The 12,094-nt window shown below is 41.8% G+C and overlaps 1 protein-coding gene across 1 annotated transcript in view; it reads left to right on the top strand.

The window, feature by feature from the left end:
- Window positions 1-12,094, top strand: part of OSBP (oxysterol binding protein) — a 76,584-nt gene that overhangs the window by 55,285 nt on the left and 9,205 nt on the right. The window contains exons 9-13 of the mRNA XM_069752977.1: window positions 6,578-6,698; window positions 6,787-6,890; window positions 7,813-7,908; window positions 8,712-8,881; window positions 8,965-9,185. Coding sequence (XP_069609078.1) covers window positions 6,578-6,698; window positions 6,787-6,890; window positions 7,813-7,908; window positions 8,712-8,881; window positions 8,965-9,185 — 712 coding nt within the window. The remainder of the gene's footprint in view (window positions 1-6,577; window positions 6,699-6,786; window positions 6,891-7,812; window positions 7,909-8,711; window positions 8,882-8,964; window positions 9,186-12,094) is intronic.

Below are 12,094 nucleotides of genomic sequence, written 5' to 3'. Positions count from 1 at the left end.
AAATACCCGAATTCGTAGGTGGTTTTTCTGGCGAGAGAGAGACTAGAAAATCCTTCCAGGTATGCTCAGAATAGAAAAACGCAATACGTCGCAGGATTCCTTATTTTCACAGGCAATGACGCATCCTGCGTCCATAGCCTGCCATTATAGCCAACGACGTATGCCGCAGGATGCGTCGTTGGACGTTTTTCTGACGCTGACAAATATTTAATTTAACGTTTTGTCTAAACGACGTGCAATTTGCGTCAAATTGCGCAGGATCCAGTGCGCGACGGGCGAAACGTGTGGCCATGCGTCGCAATATGTCGCTAATACAAGTCTATGGGGAAAAAACGCATCCTGCAGGCAAATTTGCAGGATGCATTTTTTTGACAAAACGACGCATTGTGACGGGGAATGCAATATGGAAGTATGAAAGAGGCCTTAGCTGCTTTTTTCTTGCCGTAATACAAATTGTAACCGTCTATTCAGTTAGGACTATCAGCTGTGTATCCACCAGACTTCTGCACAACACAACTGATGATCCCAACCCCATTTAAAAGCAAGAAATCTCACTTCTTAAACCTGACAGGGCACACCTGTGAAGTGAAAACCTAAATAAAGGAAAAAATATATATATTGTTCCCATAAATATGAATAATAAAAAACAATAAAAGTACATATTTAGTATTGCAGCGTCCGTAACGACCCCACCTGTAAAACTCCCGCTAGTTAACCCCTTCAGTGAACGCAGTAAAAAAAGAGGCAAAAAACGCTTTATCATACCGCCGAACAAAAAGTGGAATAACACGCGATAAAAAAGACGGATATAAATAACCATGGTATCACTGAAAACGTCATCTTGTCCTGCAAAAAACGAGCCGCCATACAGCATCATCAGCGAAAAAATAAAAAAGTCATAGTCCTCAGAATAAAGCGATGCAAAAATAATTATTTTTTCTATAAAATGGTTTTTATCGTAGAAAAGCACCAAAACATAAAAAAATGATATAAATGAGGTATTGCTGTAATTATACCGACCCGAAGAATAAAACTGCTTTATCAAGTTTACCAAACGCGGAACGGTATAAACACCCCCACACACCCCCTTCCCAAAAAAAAATTCATGAATAGCTGGTTTTTGGTCATTCTGCCTCACAAAAATCGGAATAAAAAGCGATCAAAAAATGTCACGTGCCTGAAAATGTTACCATTAAAAACGTCAACTCGTCCCGCAAAAAACAAGACCTCACATGACTCTGTGGGCCAAAATATGGAAAAATTATAGCTCTCAAAATGAGGAGACGCAAAAACTATTTTTTGCAATAAAAAGCGTCTTTCAGTGTGTGACAACTGCCAATCATAAAAATCCGCTAAAAAAAGCTATAAAAGTAAATCAAACCCCCCTTCATCACCCCCTTAGTTAGGGAAAAATAATAAAATTAAAAAAATTTATTTCCATTTTCCCGTTAGGGTTAAGGTTAGGGTTGGGGCTAGGGTTAGGGTTTCAGTTAGAATTGGGGGTTTCCACTGTTTAGGCAGATCAGGGGCTCTCCAAACGCGACATGGCGCCCGATCTCAATTCCAGCCAATTCTACGTTGAAAAAGTAAAACCATGGTCCTTCCCTTCCGAGCTCTCCCGTGCGCCCAAACAGGGGTTTACGCCAACATATGGGGTATCAGCGTACTCAGGACAAATTGGACAACAACTTCTTGGGTCCAATCTCTCTTGTTACCCTTGGGAAAATAAAAATTTGGGGGGCTAAAAAAACATTTTTGTGGGGAAAAAAAATTATTTTGTTTATTTTCACGGCTTTGCGTTATAAACTGTAGTGAAGCACTTGGGGGTTCAAAGTTCTCACAACACATCTAGATAAGTTCCTTAAGGGGTCTACTTTCCAAAATTGTGACACTTTTTGGGGGTTTCAATGTTTAGGCACATCAGAGGCTCTCCAGTCGCAACATGGCGTCCCATCTCAATTCCAGTCAATTTTGCATTGAAAAGTCAAATGGCGCTCCTTCCCTTCCGAGCTCTGCCATGCGCCCAAACAGTGGTTTACCCCCACATATGGGGTATCTGGGTACTCAGGACAAATTGTACAACAACTTTTGGGTCCATTTTCACCTGTTACCCTTGGTAAAATAAAACAAATTGGAGCTGAAGTAAATTTTGTGTGAAAAAAAGTTAAATGTTCATTTTTATTTAAACATTCCAAAAATTCCTGTGAAGCACCCGAAGGGTTAATACACTTCTTGAATGTGATTTTGAGCACCTTGAGGGGTGCAGTATTTAGAATGGTGTCACACTTGGTTATTTTCGATCATATAGACCCCTCAAAATGACTTCAAATGAGATGTGGTCCCTAAAATTAAAAATGGTGTTGTAAAAATGAGAGATTGCTGGTCAACTTTTAACCCTTATAACTCCCTAACAAAAAAAACATTTTGGTTCCAAAATTGTGCTGATGTAAAGGAGACATGTGGGAAATGTTACTTAAGTATTTTGTGACATATCTCTGTGATTTAAGGGCATAAAAATTCAAAGTTGGAAAATCGCAAAATTTTGAAAATTTTTGCCAAATTTCCATTTTTTTCACAAACGCAAGTCTTTTCGAAGAAATTTTACCACTATCATGAAGTACAATATGTCATGAGAAAACATTGTCAGAATCATCAGGATCCGTTGAAGCGTTCCAGACTTATAACCTCATAAAGGGACAGTGGTCAGAATTGTAAAAATTGGCACGGTCATTAACGTGCAAACCACCCTTGGGGCTTAAGGGGTTAATATGGTAGAGCCTATATCAAAATTGTCAGCAGTCTATAACTATATAGCCTCACTACACTTATGGCCACACTCCAAATAATATATGCATCAGATGTCCCAGGAGTTTAAATAACATTGGCGCAAAGCAGATAGCCCATATAATAGTGTTATAAGCTCAGGGTACAGAAAACCCTGCAAAATGCTCTATAATGTCTTAGTACTTATAAGTCAACTGAAACTAAACGCGTTTCGCCTCTTACGAGGTTCATCAGGAGTGAGAGGTTAATAAGGGAGTACTTAGCTAGTAGTTGTCCATTTTCTCATGTGGCACAGTGGCCAAGCGTTACAGGACACCTGGGATTAGTTCCCTATGAGATGCCTCAGGTTAGAATGGCAACCCCAACTATTATATAAGGAGCAGAACAAACACTTTCAGGTGTTTTAGAAAATCAATGTCCCCAGACAGTGAGCGTGTCAATGCTGTGTTCCGGAGACAGGAACCGGATATGATGTAATGTAACAGCGCGCTGGAGCGAGCTGCACCGCACATGTCCAGAAATGTTCTGATGTTGTTTTTCTTCAGAAAGCTTATGCAGTGCCAAAACAGCAGTGCAGGGTCACTTTTCCAGAGCCTTTGTGCTGCCAGTAATATTTAAGCCCAATATATGTCCATTAACAGATAACGGACCTAAGTGGGGACTTGCTTTTATTGAGAACTTTTTACATAAAGTTTCATCTGAATCACGTCACTCTGCGGTTTCGTTGGAAACCCCGATATAAGCGTAAAATGTTCTTGACAAAAACTTCTGATTAATCAACAAAAAAAAGCAAGTCCTCACTCAGGTCCATTATCTGTTAACGGAAATATAGGGGCTTACTGGTAGCACACAGGCTCTGGATGAGCACCATGGCTCCTCACCCCGCTAAAAGAAATCCAGCGAATTCTGTGCTCCCACATTCAAATGTCCCCTTCCTTCTGAGCCCCGCAGTGTGCCTAAACCGTAGTAAGGGCCCACATGTTTTGTATTTCTGTAGGGATGAGGGGACCAGTCCTTTTGTCTGCCCTTATTCACACAATGAGGTCCACTCTGACACATGGTGAGGTTTTTAATATTGGACAGTGTAGGTTCAGTCACAATCGGGATCATCTTGTCGTGGTGGGATGGCTTTTATGCTATTTTTGATCAAAAACAGTATTACTAAGAACCCTGTCTTATTTAAATGCACTTTTGCTTTTTTACTTGTTTAGTTTCAGCAGAGTTTTTGCTCATTTTGCTTTCTGTAGGTTTTGTATGCTTTATGGCCAATGTGAACATGCGTTTGTGTTGCATGTTTATAAACTTAATCCCAGCTCGATTTTTGTTTTTCTTATATAGTGAAAGCTGTAGCTTTTATTTCTTCTCTGAGGGAGCAGTATGGAAACTTGTTTTTTTGCGGGACGGGATAGCGACTTTAGCTATATAGTTTTTACTTACATTCAAGTTTTTGACTGTTTTATTCCACTTTCAGTTCGGTATGATGAAAAAGCATCTTTTTTTTTTTTTTTGCCATTTTTTAAATTTAATCTTCAGTGTTCACTGAAGGGGTAAATAGTGAGTTTTATAGGTCAGGTTGTTCTGTACACTATGAAATGTGATTTTTTTTTAAATATGTATTTTTGGAAAAATAATTTTTTTACAATTTTTTTTATTTTTTTTGTTTTTTTCCGTGGGACTTTAACTTGTAGAACGCTGATCACTGGTATAGTGCATTTTAATCTACATGTACTGCAATTCACTATATTTGGTTCTGTGTTACTGACAAAAAGCCTATTAGACCATGCTCCTGGCATGGTCTAACAGACCCCTGCAGCTGACAAACCTGTAGGTTATTTGTCCTACTGCTGTCATGGCAAGCATCGGGGTTTCCATGATTGCGTTGCAAGGGTGCTGATTGGGTGAGATAGGGAGCCCCCTTCCTTCTCCTAAGCTTCTAAATGACACAAATTCTACTGATGGCATCATCTAGAGAGGGTTAAACAGTTAAGGATCAGCTATCGCTTAAGCCGAGCTCTCGGCGGTGATCACCACAGTTACTATGCCCGCAAAGTCACCAGGACGTACTGGTGTGTTCATTTGTGGGAAGGCATTTAATAGGATGTGCCATAACTGCTTTTGTGTTGTTGTTTTCTCCCGTTGGCTTTACAAGTGCGGCTTTATTGTGGGACATGTTGTAGTTTTTGGATTGCAACATTCATTTTATCTTTATGATGTACTGAAAAACTGAGGAAAAAATTCCAAATGGGCTGAAATGGTGTAAACAAATAAAACAAAGTTCCAGCATTGTTTTTCGGTTCTGTTTTGTTTGTTTGCATTCCGTATATGAATGACGTGGCAACGTGATACTTCACTGAGCATCATTACAGAGATGCCAGACTTGCAATGGGTTATATAATTTAGTGATTAAAATACACATCACACACTTTGTGATTTAAGTTTTATACTCTCTAAATCTGTCAGCAGGGTTTTGCTGTATAATCCGAGAGCAGAATTATGTAGGGGCTCATTAGGACAGTGTCTTTTTGTAGGGTGCGTGCTGCTTCTTGAATAAAATTAGCAGCTGCTAATGAGTGCTGTGGGCGGGTTATTCACCAGTTATAGCATTAAGTGAACTGCAGCAGAGAAAAACTGTGATTGTGTCAAAATGACAGCAAGCAACCCAGTAGGTATTACATCGCTTAAATCAGGTTTTTTGGCTTTTCATTGTGCTGCTCTTGGATTACATGACAAATCCCGCTGACAGATTCCCTTCAAAATCATTTCTTTGTTTTATACAAATGCACATATTGTATGCAACCACTCGCTGTATGCATATGAACCTGGACCAGTACAGCTACATCTCGTTCCGGTGCCTGCAGCTCCTGCAGCCGGGCGATTACGTGTTCCCACTCATTAAGGTAATGAGTATACACTCCACGCCTATGGGAGTGGAGAGAGATGAATATTCATTACCTTAATGAGCGGGGACACGTAATCGCCCGGCCGCAGGAGCTGCCGACACCGGAACGAGATGGTGCAAGGGCACGCAGGGAAGGTAAGTAGGATGTTTTTTTTGTGTGTATATGTATCTATATGCCTGCCTCCTGTGACCTGCTGCTCCCCCACTGTAAACTGGTACAATGCCTCGTGTATAAGCTGAGGGGGGGCATTTTCAGCACAAAAATGTGCTGAAAAACTTTTTATGCACAATTATATACGGTACATAATTTTAATCATAGCAGTATGTTGGGGGCCTGACAGGTTCCCTTGAAGAAGTTAGGTTTAGCTACTTACAGTTTGTAGTATTGGGGTCACCTCTGCATTCCCATGTTGTGATTGGCATTACAAAGGGTAAACCTTACGACCGCTGCATTAATCCACGTATGCCATGGAATTTTTCTTTGCAACTTTTACAAATGATTGTGTATAGATTTCGTGTTGTCACCAAGAAACATATTTATGGACTTATCATTTCTAATTTTATTGAATGATCCAAAAAAAGGGTAAATTACAAGTGAGGGATTTCCACAACTTGGTTTTGTACAAACCTAGACATGGAAATGACTGTTTCAGAGTAGAAAATTCTGGGTAATGGACAAGCTGGACTAAAGATAACAGCTTTTTACATCTGCTTTGGAGGCATCATAAAATATCAGGTCCCAAGGTGTAAACCTGATGAACCCCATTATCATTATTAGGGTCTGTTGGGTGCCGCTGATGTCTGTCTTGTATAGGATGATATAACTAAGCAGAACAATAATATTAAGTAACCCTTTTTCTTTTTTGTCTTCTATTATTTTCCCTTTCTTTTTAGGTCAGCCATCACCCCCCAGCAGCAGCTCATCATGCTGAATCCCGTAATGGCTGGACCCTGCGGCAGGAGATCAAGATTACTAGCAAGTTCCGAGGGAAATATCTCTCCATCATGCCCCTTGGTGAGGGACTGGGAGAATATGATGGGTCCGTTAAGAACTAGATTTAGCGTTATCATTTGATGCTGACTTATTCTCTTAATCCCCCTAGGTACCATTCACTGTATATTTAATAACTCTGGGAACCATTACACATGGAAGAAAGTGACCACAACTGTGCACAACATCATTGTAGGAAAATTATGGATTGACCAGGTAAGGGATGACGCACTGGCTCCAGGCCCAGCTCTCTCCTCTTTCCTGCCCTGCTCCAGTCATTGCACCATTGTTTGCCACTACTTCCTGCCCTGCCCCAGTTATTGTACAGTTGTTTGCCTCTACCTCCTGCCCTGCTCCAGTCATTGCACCATTGTTTGCCTCTGCTTCCTGCCCCGCCTTGGTCATTGCACCATTGTTTGCATCTGCTTCCTGCCTCGCCCCAGTCATTGCACCATTGTTTGCCTCTGCTTCCTGCCTCGCCCCAGTCATTGTACCATTGTTTGCCTCTGCTTCCTGCCCCGGTCATTGTACCATTGTTTGCCTCTGCTTCCTGCCCTGCCCTGGTCATTGCACCATTGTTTGCCTCTGCTTCCTGCCTCGCCCCAGTCATTGTACCATTGTTTGCCTCTGCTTACTGCTTTGCCCCAGTTATTGTACCATTGTTTGCCTCTGCTTCCTGCCCTGCTTTCCTGCCCTGCCCCAGTCATTGTAGCATTGTTTGCCTCTGCTTCCTGCCTTGCCCCAGTTATTGTACCATTGTTTGCCTCTGCTTCCTGCCCTGCTTTCCTGCCCTGCCCCAGTCATTGTAGCATTGTTTGCCTCTGCTTCCTGCCTTGCCCCGGTCATTGTACCATTGTTTGCCTCTGCTTCCTGCCCTGCTTTCCTGCCCCTCCCCGCCCCAGTCATTGCACCATTTTTTGCAGCAAAGCTTAGTTGTTTCAGTTGTTGTAGGGAAATGTCATGTGACTGTCCTCTGGAGAAATGTAGACTCTTAACAATGTTCTGATCCTTATGTAATATGCAGTGTAAATAGTCAGACATCATGCAGGTCTATCATGCCTCACTCATTGGGTTTTTTGTTTGTTTTTTTATGGAAATACAATGATTTTTCTTATGTATTAAAACATTATTCTTGCAGTCTGGAGAAATAGAAATTGTCAATCACAAGACTGGAGACAAGTGTAAGCTCAAGTTTTCCCCTTACAGCTACTTCTCTCGTGATGTGGCCCGCAAGGTAAGTCTGTATCCCTCCCAAATTTGACTGATAATTCGAACAATTCCCTTAGTTGAAGATCCATTTACACAGATGGATCATGAAATGTATACATTTAAAGGGAACCTGTCACCCCCCAAAATGGAAGTTGAGCTAAGCCCACTGGCATCAGGGGCTTATCTACAGCATTCTGTAATGCTGTAGATAAGCCCCCGATGTATCCTGAAAGATGAGAAAAAGAGGTTAGATTATACTCACCCAGGGGCGTTCCCGCTGCGGTCCAGTCCGATGGGTGTCGTGGTCCAGTCCGGGGGCCTCCCATCTTCTTACAATGACGTCCTCTTAGCTTCACGCTGCCGCTCCGGCGCAGGCGTACTTTGTCTGCCCTGTTGAGTGCAGAGCAAAGTACTGCAGTGCGCAGGCGCCGGGCACCTTTCCCGGCACCTGCGCTCTGCAGTACTTTGGTCTGCCCTCACACGGCAGACAAAGTACGCCTGCATCGGAGCTGCGGCGTGAAGACAAGAAGAGGATGTGATCGTATGAAGATAGGAGGCCCCGGACCGCGACGCCCATCGGACCCAGACCGCAGCTGGAACACCCGCCCAGGTGAGTATAATCTAACCTCTTTTTCTCATCTTTCAGGATACATCGGGGGCTTATCTACAGCATTCCAGAATGCTGTAGATAAGCCCCTGATGCCAGTTGGCTTAGCTCATCTTCCATTTTGGGGGTGACAGGTTCCCTTTAATCAGTGCCACATTGTTTTTACTTATACACCCACTTTAGTTAATATTGATAATGTTAATGCTCCTCCTCTCTTACAGGTGACTGGAGAGGTGTTGGACGTAAGTGGGCGCATACATTACACATTGATGGGGACGTGGGATGAGCGGATGGAGTGTTCTCCTGTGTCTCCACCTGGTAGTGGCTTTGAGAATGGTGCTGATAAGGCTCCAGAAAACAAGACTCTTCTGTGGAGAAGACACCCTTTGCCGTATGTTTCCTCTACGTTCTGTCTTCCTGCTGTAGTGTTCACTTTATGGTTTTGACTTTGTATTGTTTTCCCTTGATATGCAGGAAGAATGCAGAATACATGTATTACTTCTCTGAACTGGCATTGACCCTTAATGCCCTAGAAGAGGGGGTGGCCCCTACGGACAGCCGTTTGCGGCCTGATCAGAGGCTGATGGAGAATGGCAACTGGGATGAAGCCAATGTTGAGAAGCAGAGACTTGAAGAAAAGCAAAGAATTGCAAGACGAAGGAGAGAAGCGGAGCGAGAGAAAGTTGGGGATGATGGTAAGAAGCATTTGTGAAAGAAATGCCAGTAAAACATTTGTCAGATATGGAGTCTTGTCACATTAAAGCCACTCTTCATAGTTACATAGTTATTAAGGTTGAAGGAAGACTATATGTCCATCTAGTTCAACCCATAGCCTAACCTAACATGCCCTAACATGTTGATCCAGAGGAAGGCGAAAAAAAACCCATGTGGCAAAGAGTAAGCTCCACATTGGGGGAAAAAATTCCTTCCCGACTCCACATACGGCAATCAGACTAGTTCCCTGGATCAACGCCCTATCAAGGAATCTAGTGTATATACCCTGTAACATTATAGTTTTCCAGAAAGGTATCCAGTCCCCTCTTAAATTTAAGTAATGAATCACTCATTACAACATCATACGGCAGAGAGTTCCATAGTCTCACTTCTCTTACAGTAAAGAATCCGCGTCTGTTATTATGCTTAAACCTTTTTTCCTCCAAACGCAGAGGATGCCCCCTTGTCCCTGTTTCAGGTCTATGATTAAAAAGATCATCAGAAAGGTCTTTGTACTGTCCCCTCATATATTTATACATTAAAATAAGATCACCCCTTAGTCTTCGTTTTTCCAAACTAAATAGCCCCAAGTGTAATAACCTATCTTGGTATTGCAGACCCCCTTGTCCTCTAATAACCTTGGTCGCTCTTCTCTGCACCCGCTCCAGTTCAGCTATGTCTTTCTTAAACACCGGAGACCAGAACTGTGCACAGTATTCTAAGTGTGGTCGAACTAGTGACTTGTATAGAGGTAAAATTATGTTCTCCTCATGAGCATCTATGCCTCTTTTAATGCATCCCATTATTTTATTTGCCTTTGTAGCAGCTGCCTGACACTGGCCACTGAATATGAGTTTGTCATCCACCCATCCACCCATACACCCAGGTCTTTTTCATTGACGGTTTTGCCCAGAGTTTTAGAATTAAGCACATAATTATACATCTTATTACTTCTACCCAAGTGCATGACCTTACATTTATCCCCATTAAAGCTCATTTGCCATTTATCAGCCCAAGCTTCTAGTTTACATAAATCATCCTGTAATATAAAATTGTCCTCCTCTGTATTGATTACCCTGCAGAGTTTAGTGTCATCTGCAAATATTGAAATTCTACTCTGAATGCCCCCTACAAGGTCATTAATAAATATGTTAAAAAGAAGAGGGCCCAATACTGACCCCTGTGGTACCCCACTGCTAACCGCTACCCAGTCCGAGTGTGCTCCATTAATAACCACCCTTTGTTTCCTATCCCTGAGCCAGCTCTCAACCCACTTGCACATATTTTCCCCTATCCCCATTATTCTCATTTTATGTATCAACCTTTTGTGTGGCACCGTATCAAAAGCTTTTGAAAAGTCCATATACACTACATCTACTGGGTTCCTTTGGTCCAGTCCGGAACTTACCTCTTCATAGAAACTGATCAAATTAGTTTGACATGAACGGTCCCTAGTAAACCCGTGCTGATACTGGGTCATGAGGTTATTCCTCTTCAGATACTCCAGTATAGCATCCCTTAGAATGCCCTCCAGGATTTTACCCACAGTAGAGGTTAAGCTTACTGGCCTATAATTTCCGAGTTCAGTTTTTGTTCCCTTTTTGAATATTGGCACCACATTTGCTATACGCCAGTCCTGTGGCACAGACCCTGTTATTATGGAGTCTTTAAAGATTAAAAATAATGGTCTATCAATGACTGTACTTAATTCCTGCAGTACTCGAGGGTGTATCCCATCCGGGCCCGGAGATTTGTCAATTTTAGTGATTTTTAGACGCCGCCGCACTTCCTGCTGGGTTAAGCAGATGACATTTAATTGGGAATTTTTATCACTAGACATTTTGTCTGCCATGGGATTTTCTTGTGTAAATACTGATGAAAAAAAGTCATTTAGCATATTGGCTTTTTCCTCATCCTCATCCACCATCTCACCCAGACTATTTTTAAGGGGGCCAACACTATCATTTTTTAGTTTCTTACTATTTATGTAGTTAAAGAATATTTTAGGATTATTTTTACTCTCTTTGGCAATGAGTCTCTCTGTCTCAATCTTTGCTGCCTTGATTTGCTTTTTACAGAATTTATTTAATTTTCTGTATTTATTTAATGCCTCCTCACTACCTACTTCCTTTAATTCTCTAAATGCTTTCTTTTTGTCACTTATTGCGCCCCTTACAGCTCTATTTAGCCATATTGGTTTCCTCTTATTTCTAGTATGTTTATTCCCATACGGTATATACTGTGCACAGGTCCTATCCAGGATGCTAATAAACGTCTCCCATTTTCTTTGTGTATTTTTGTGTCTCAGGATATCGTCCCAGTTAATTGCACCAAGATCCTCTCTCATCCGTTGGAAATTTGCCCTCCTGACGTTTAGTGCCCTCCTGAAGTTTAGTGTCCTTGTAACCCCTCTACTACACATCTTTTTAAAGGATACATGAAAACTTATTATTTTGTGATCGCTATTTCCCAAGTGACCCCCAACCCTTATATTTGATATGCGGTCTGGCCTGTTGGTTAATATTAGGTCTAGCAGTGCCCCCCTTCTTTTTGGGTCCTGAACCAGTTGTGAAAGGTAATTGTCTCTCATAGTTGTCAAAAACCGATTACCTTTGCTGGAACTGCAGGTTTCTGTTCCCCAATCTATTTCAGGGTAGTTGAAGTCCCCCATAATAATGACTTCTCCTTGAGTCACAGCTTCATCTATTAGCTTTACGAGGATATTCTCCATTGCTTCCATTAATTTTGGAGATTTATAACAAAACCCTATCAGTAATTTATTATTTTTCCCCCTCCCCTTATCTCCACCCACAGGGATTCTACATTTTCATTAAATTCACCTATATTATCGCGCAGGATGGGTTTTAAGGACGATTTTACATACAGACAC

The sequence above is a fragment of the Ranitomeya imitator genome, chromosome 2 (genome assembly GCF_032444005.1).
Source record: "Ranitomeya imitator isolate aRanImi1 chromosome 2, aRanImi1.pri, whole genome shotgun sequence".
In the NCBI taxonomy this organism is placed as follows: Eukaryota; Metazoa; Chordata; class Amphibia; order Anura; family Dendrobatidae; genus Ranitomeya; species Ranitomeya imitator.
This window is presented reverse-complemented; position numbering and strand designations above follow the sequence as displayed.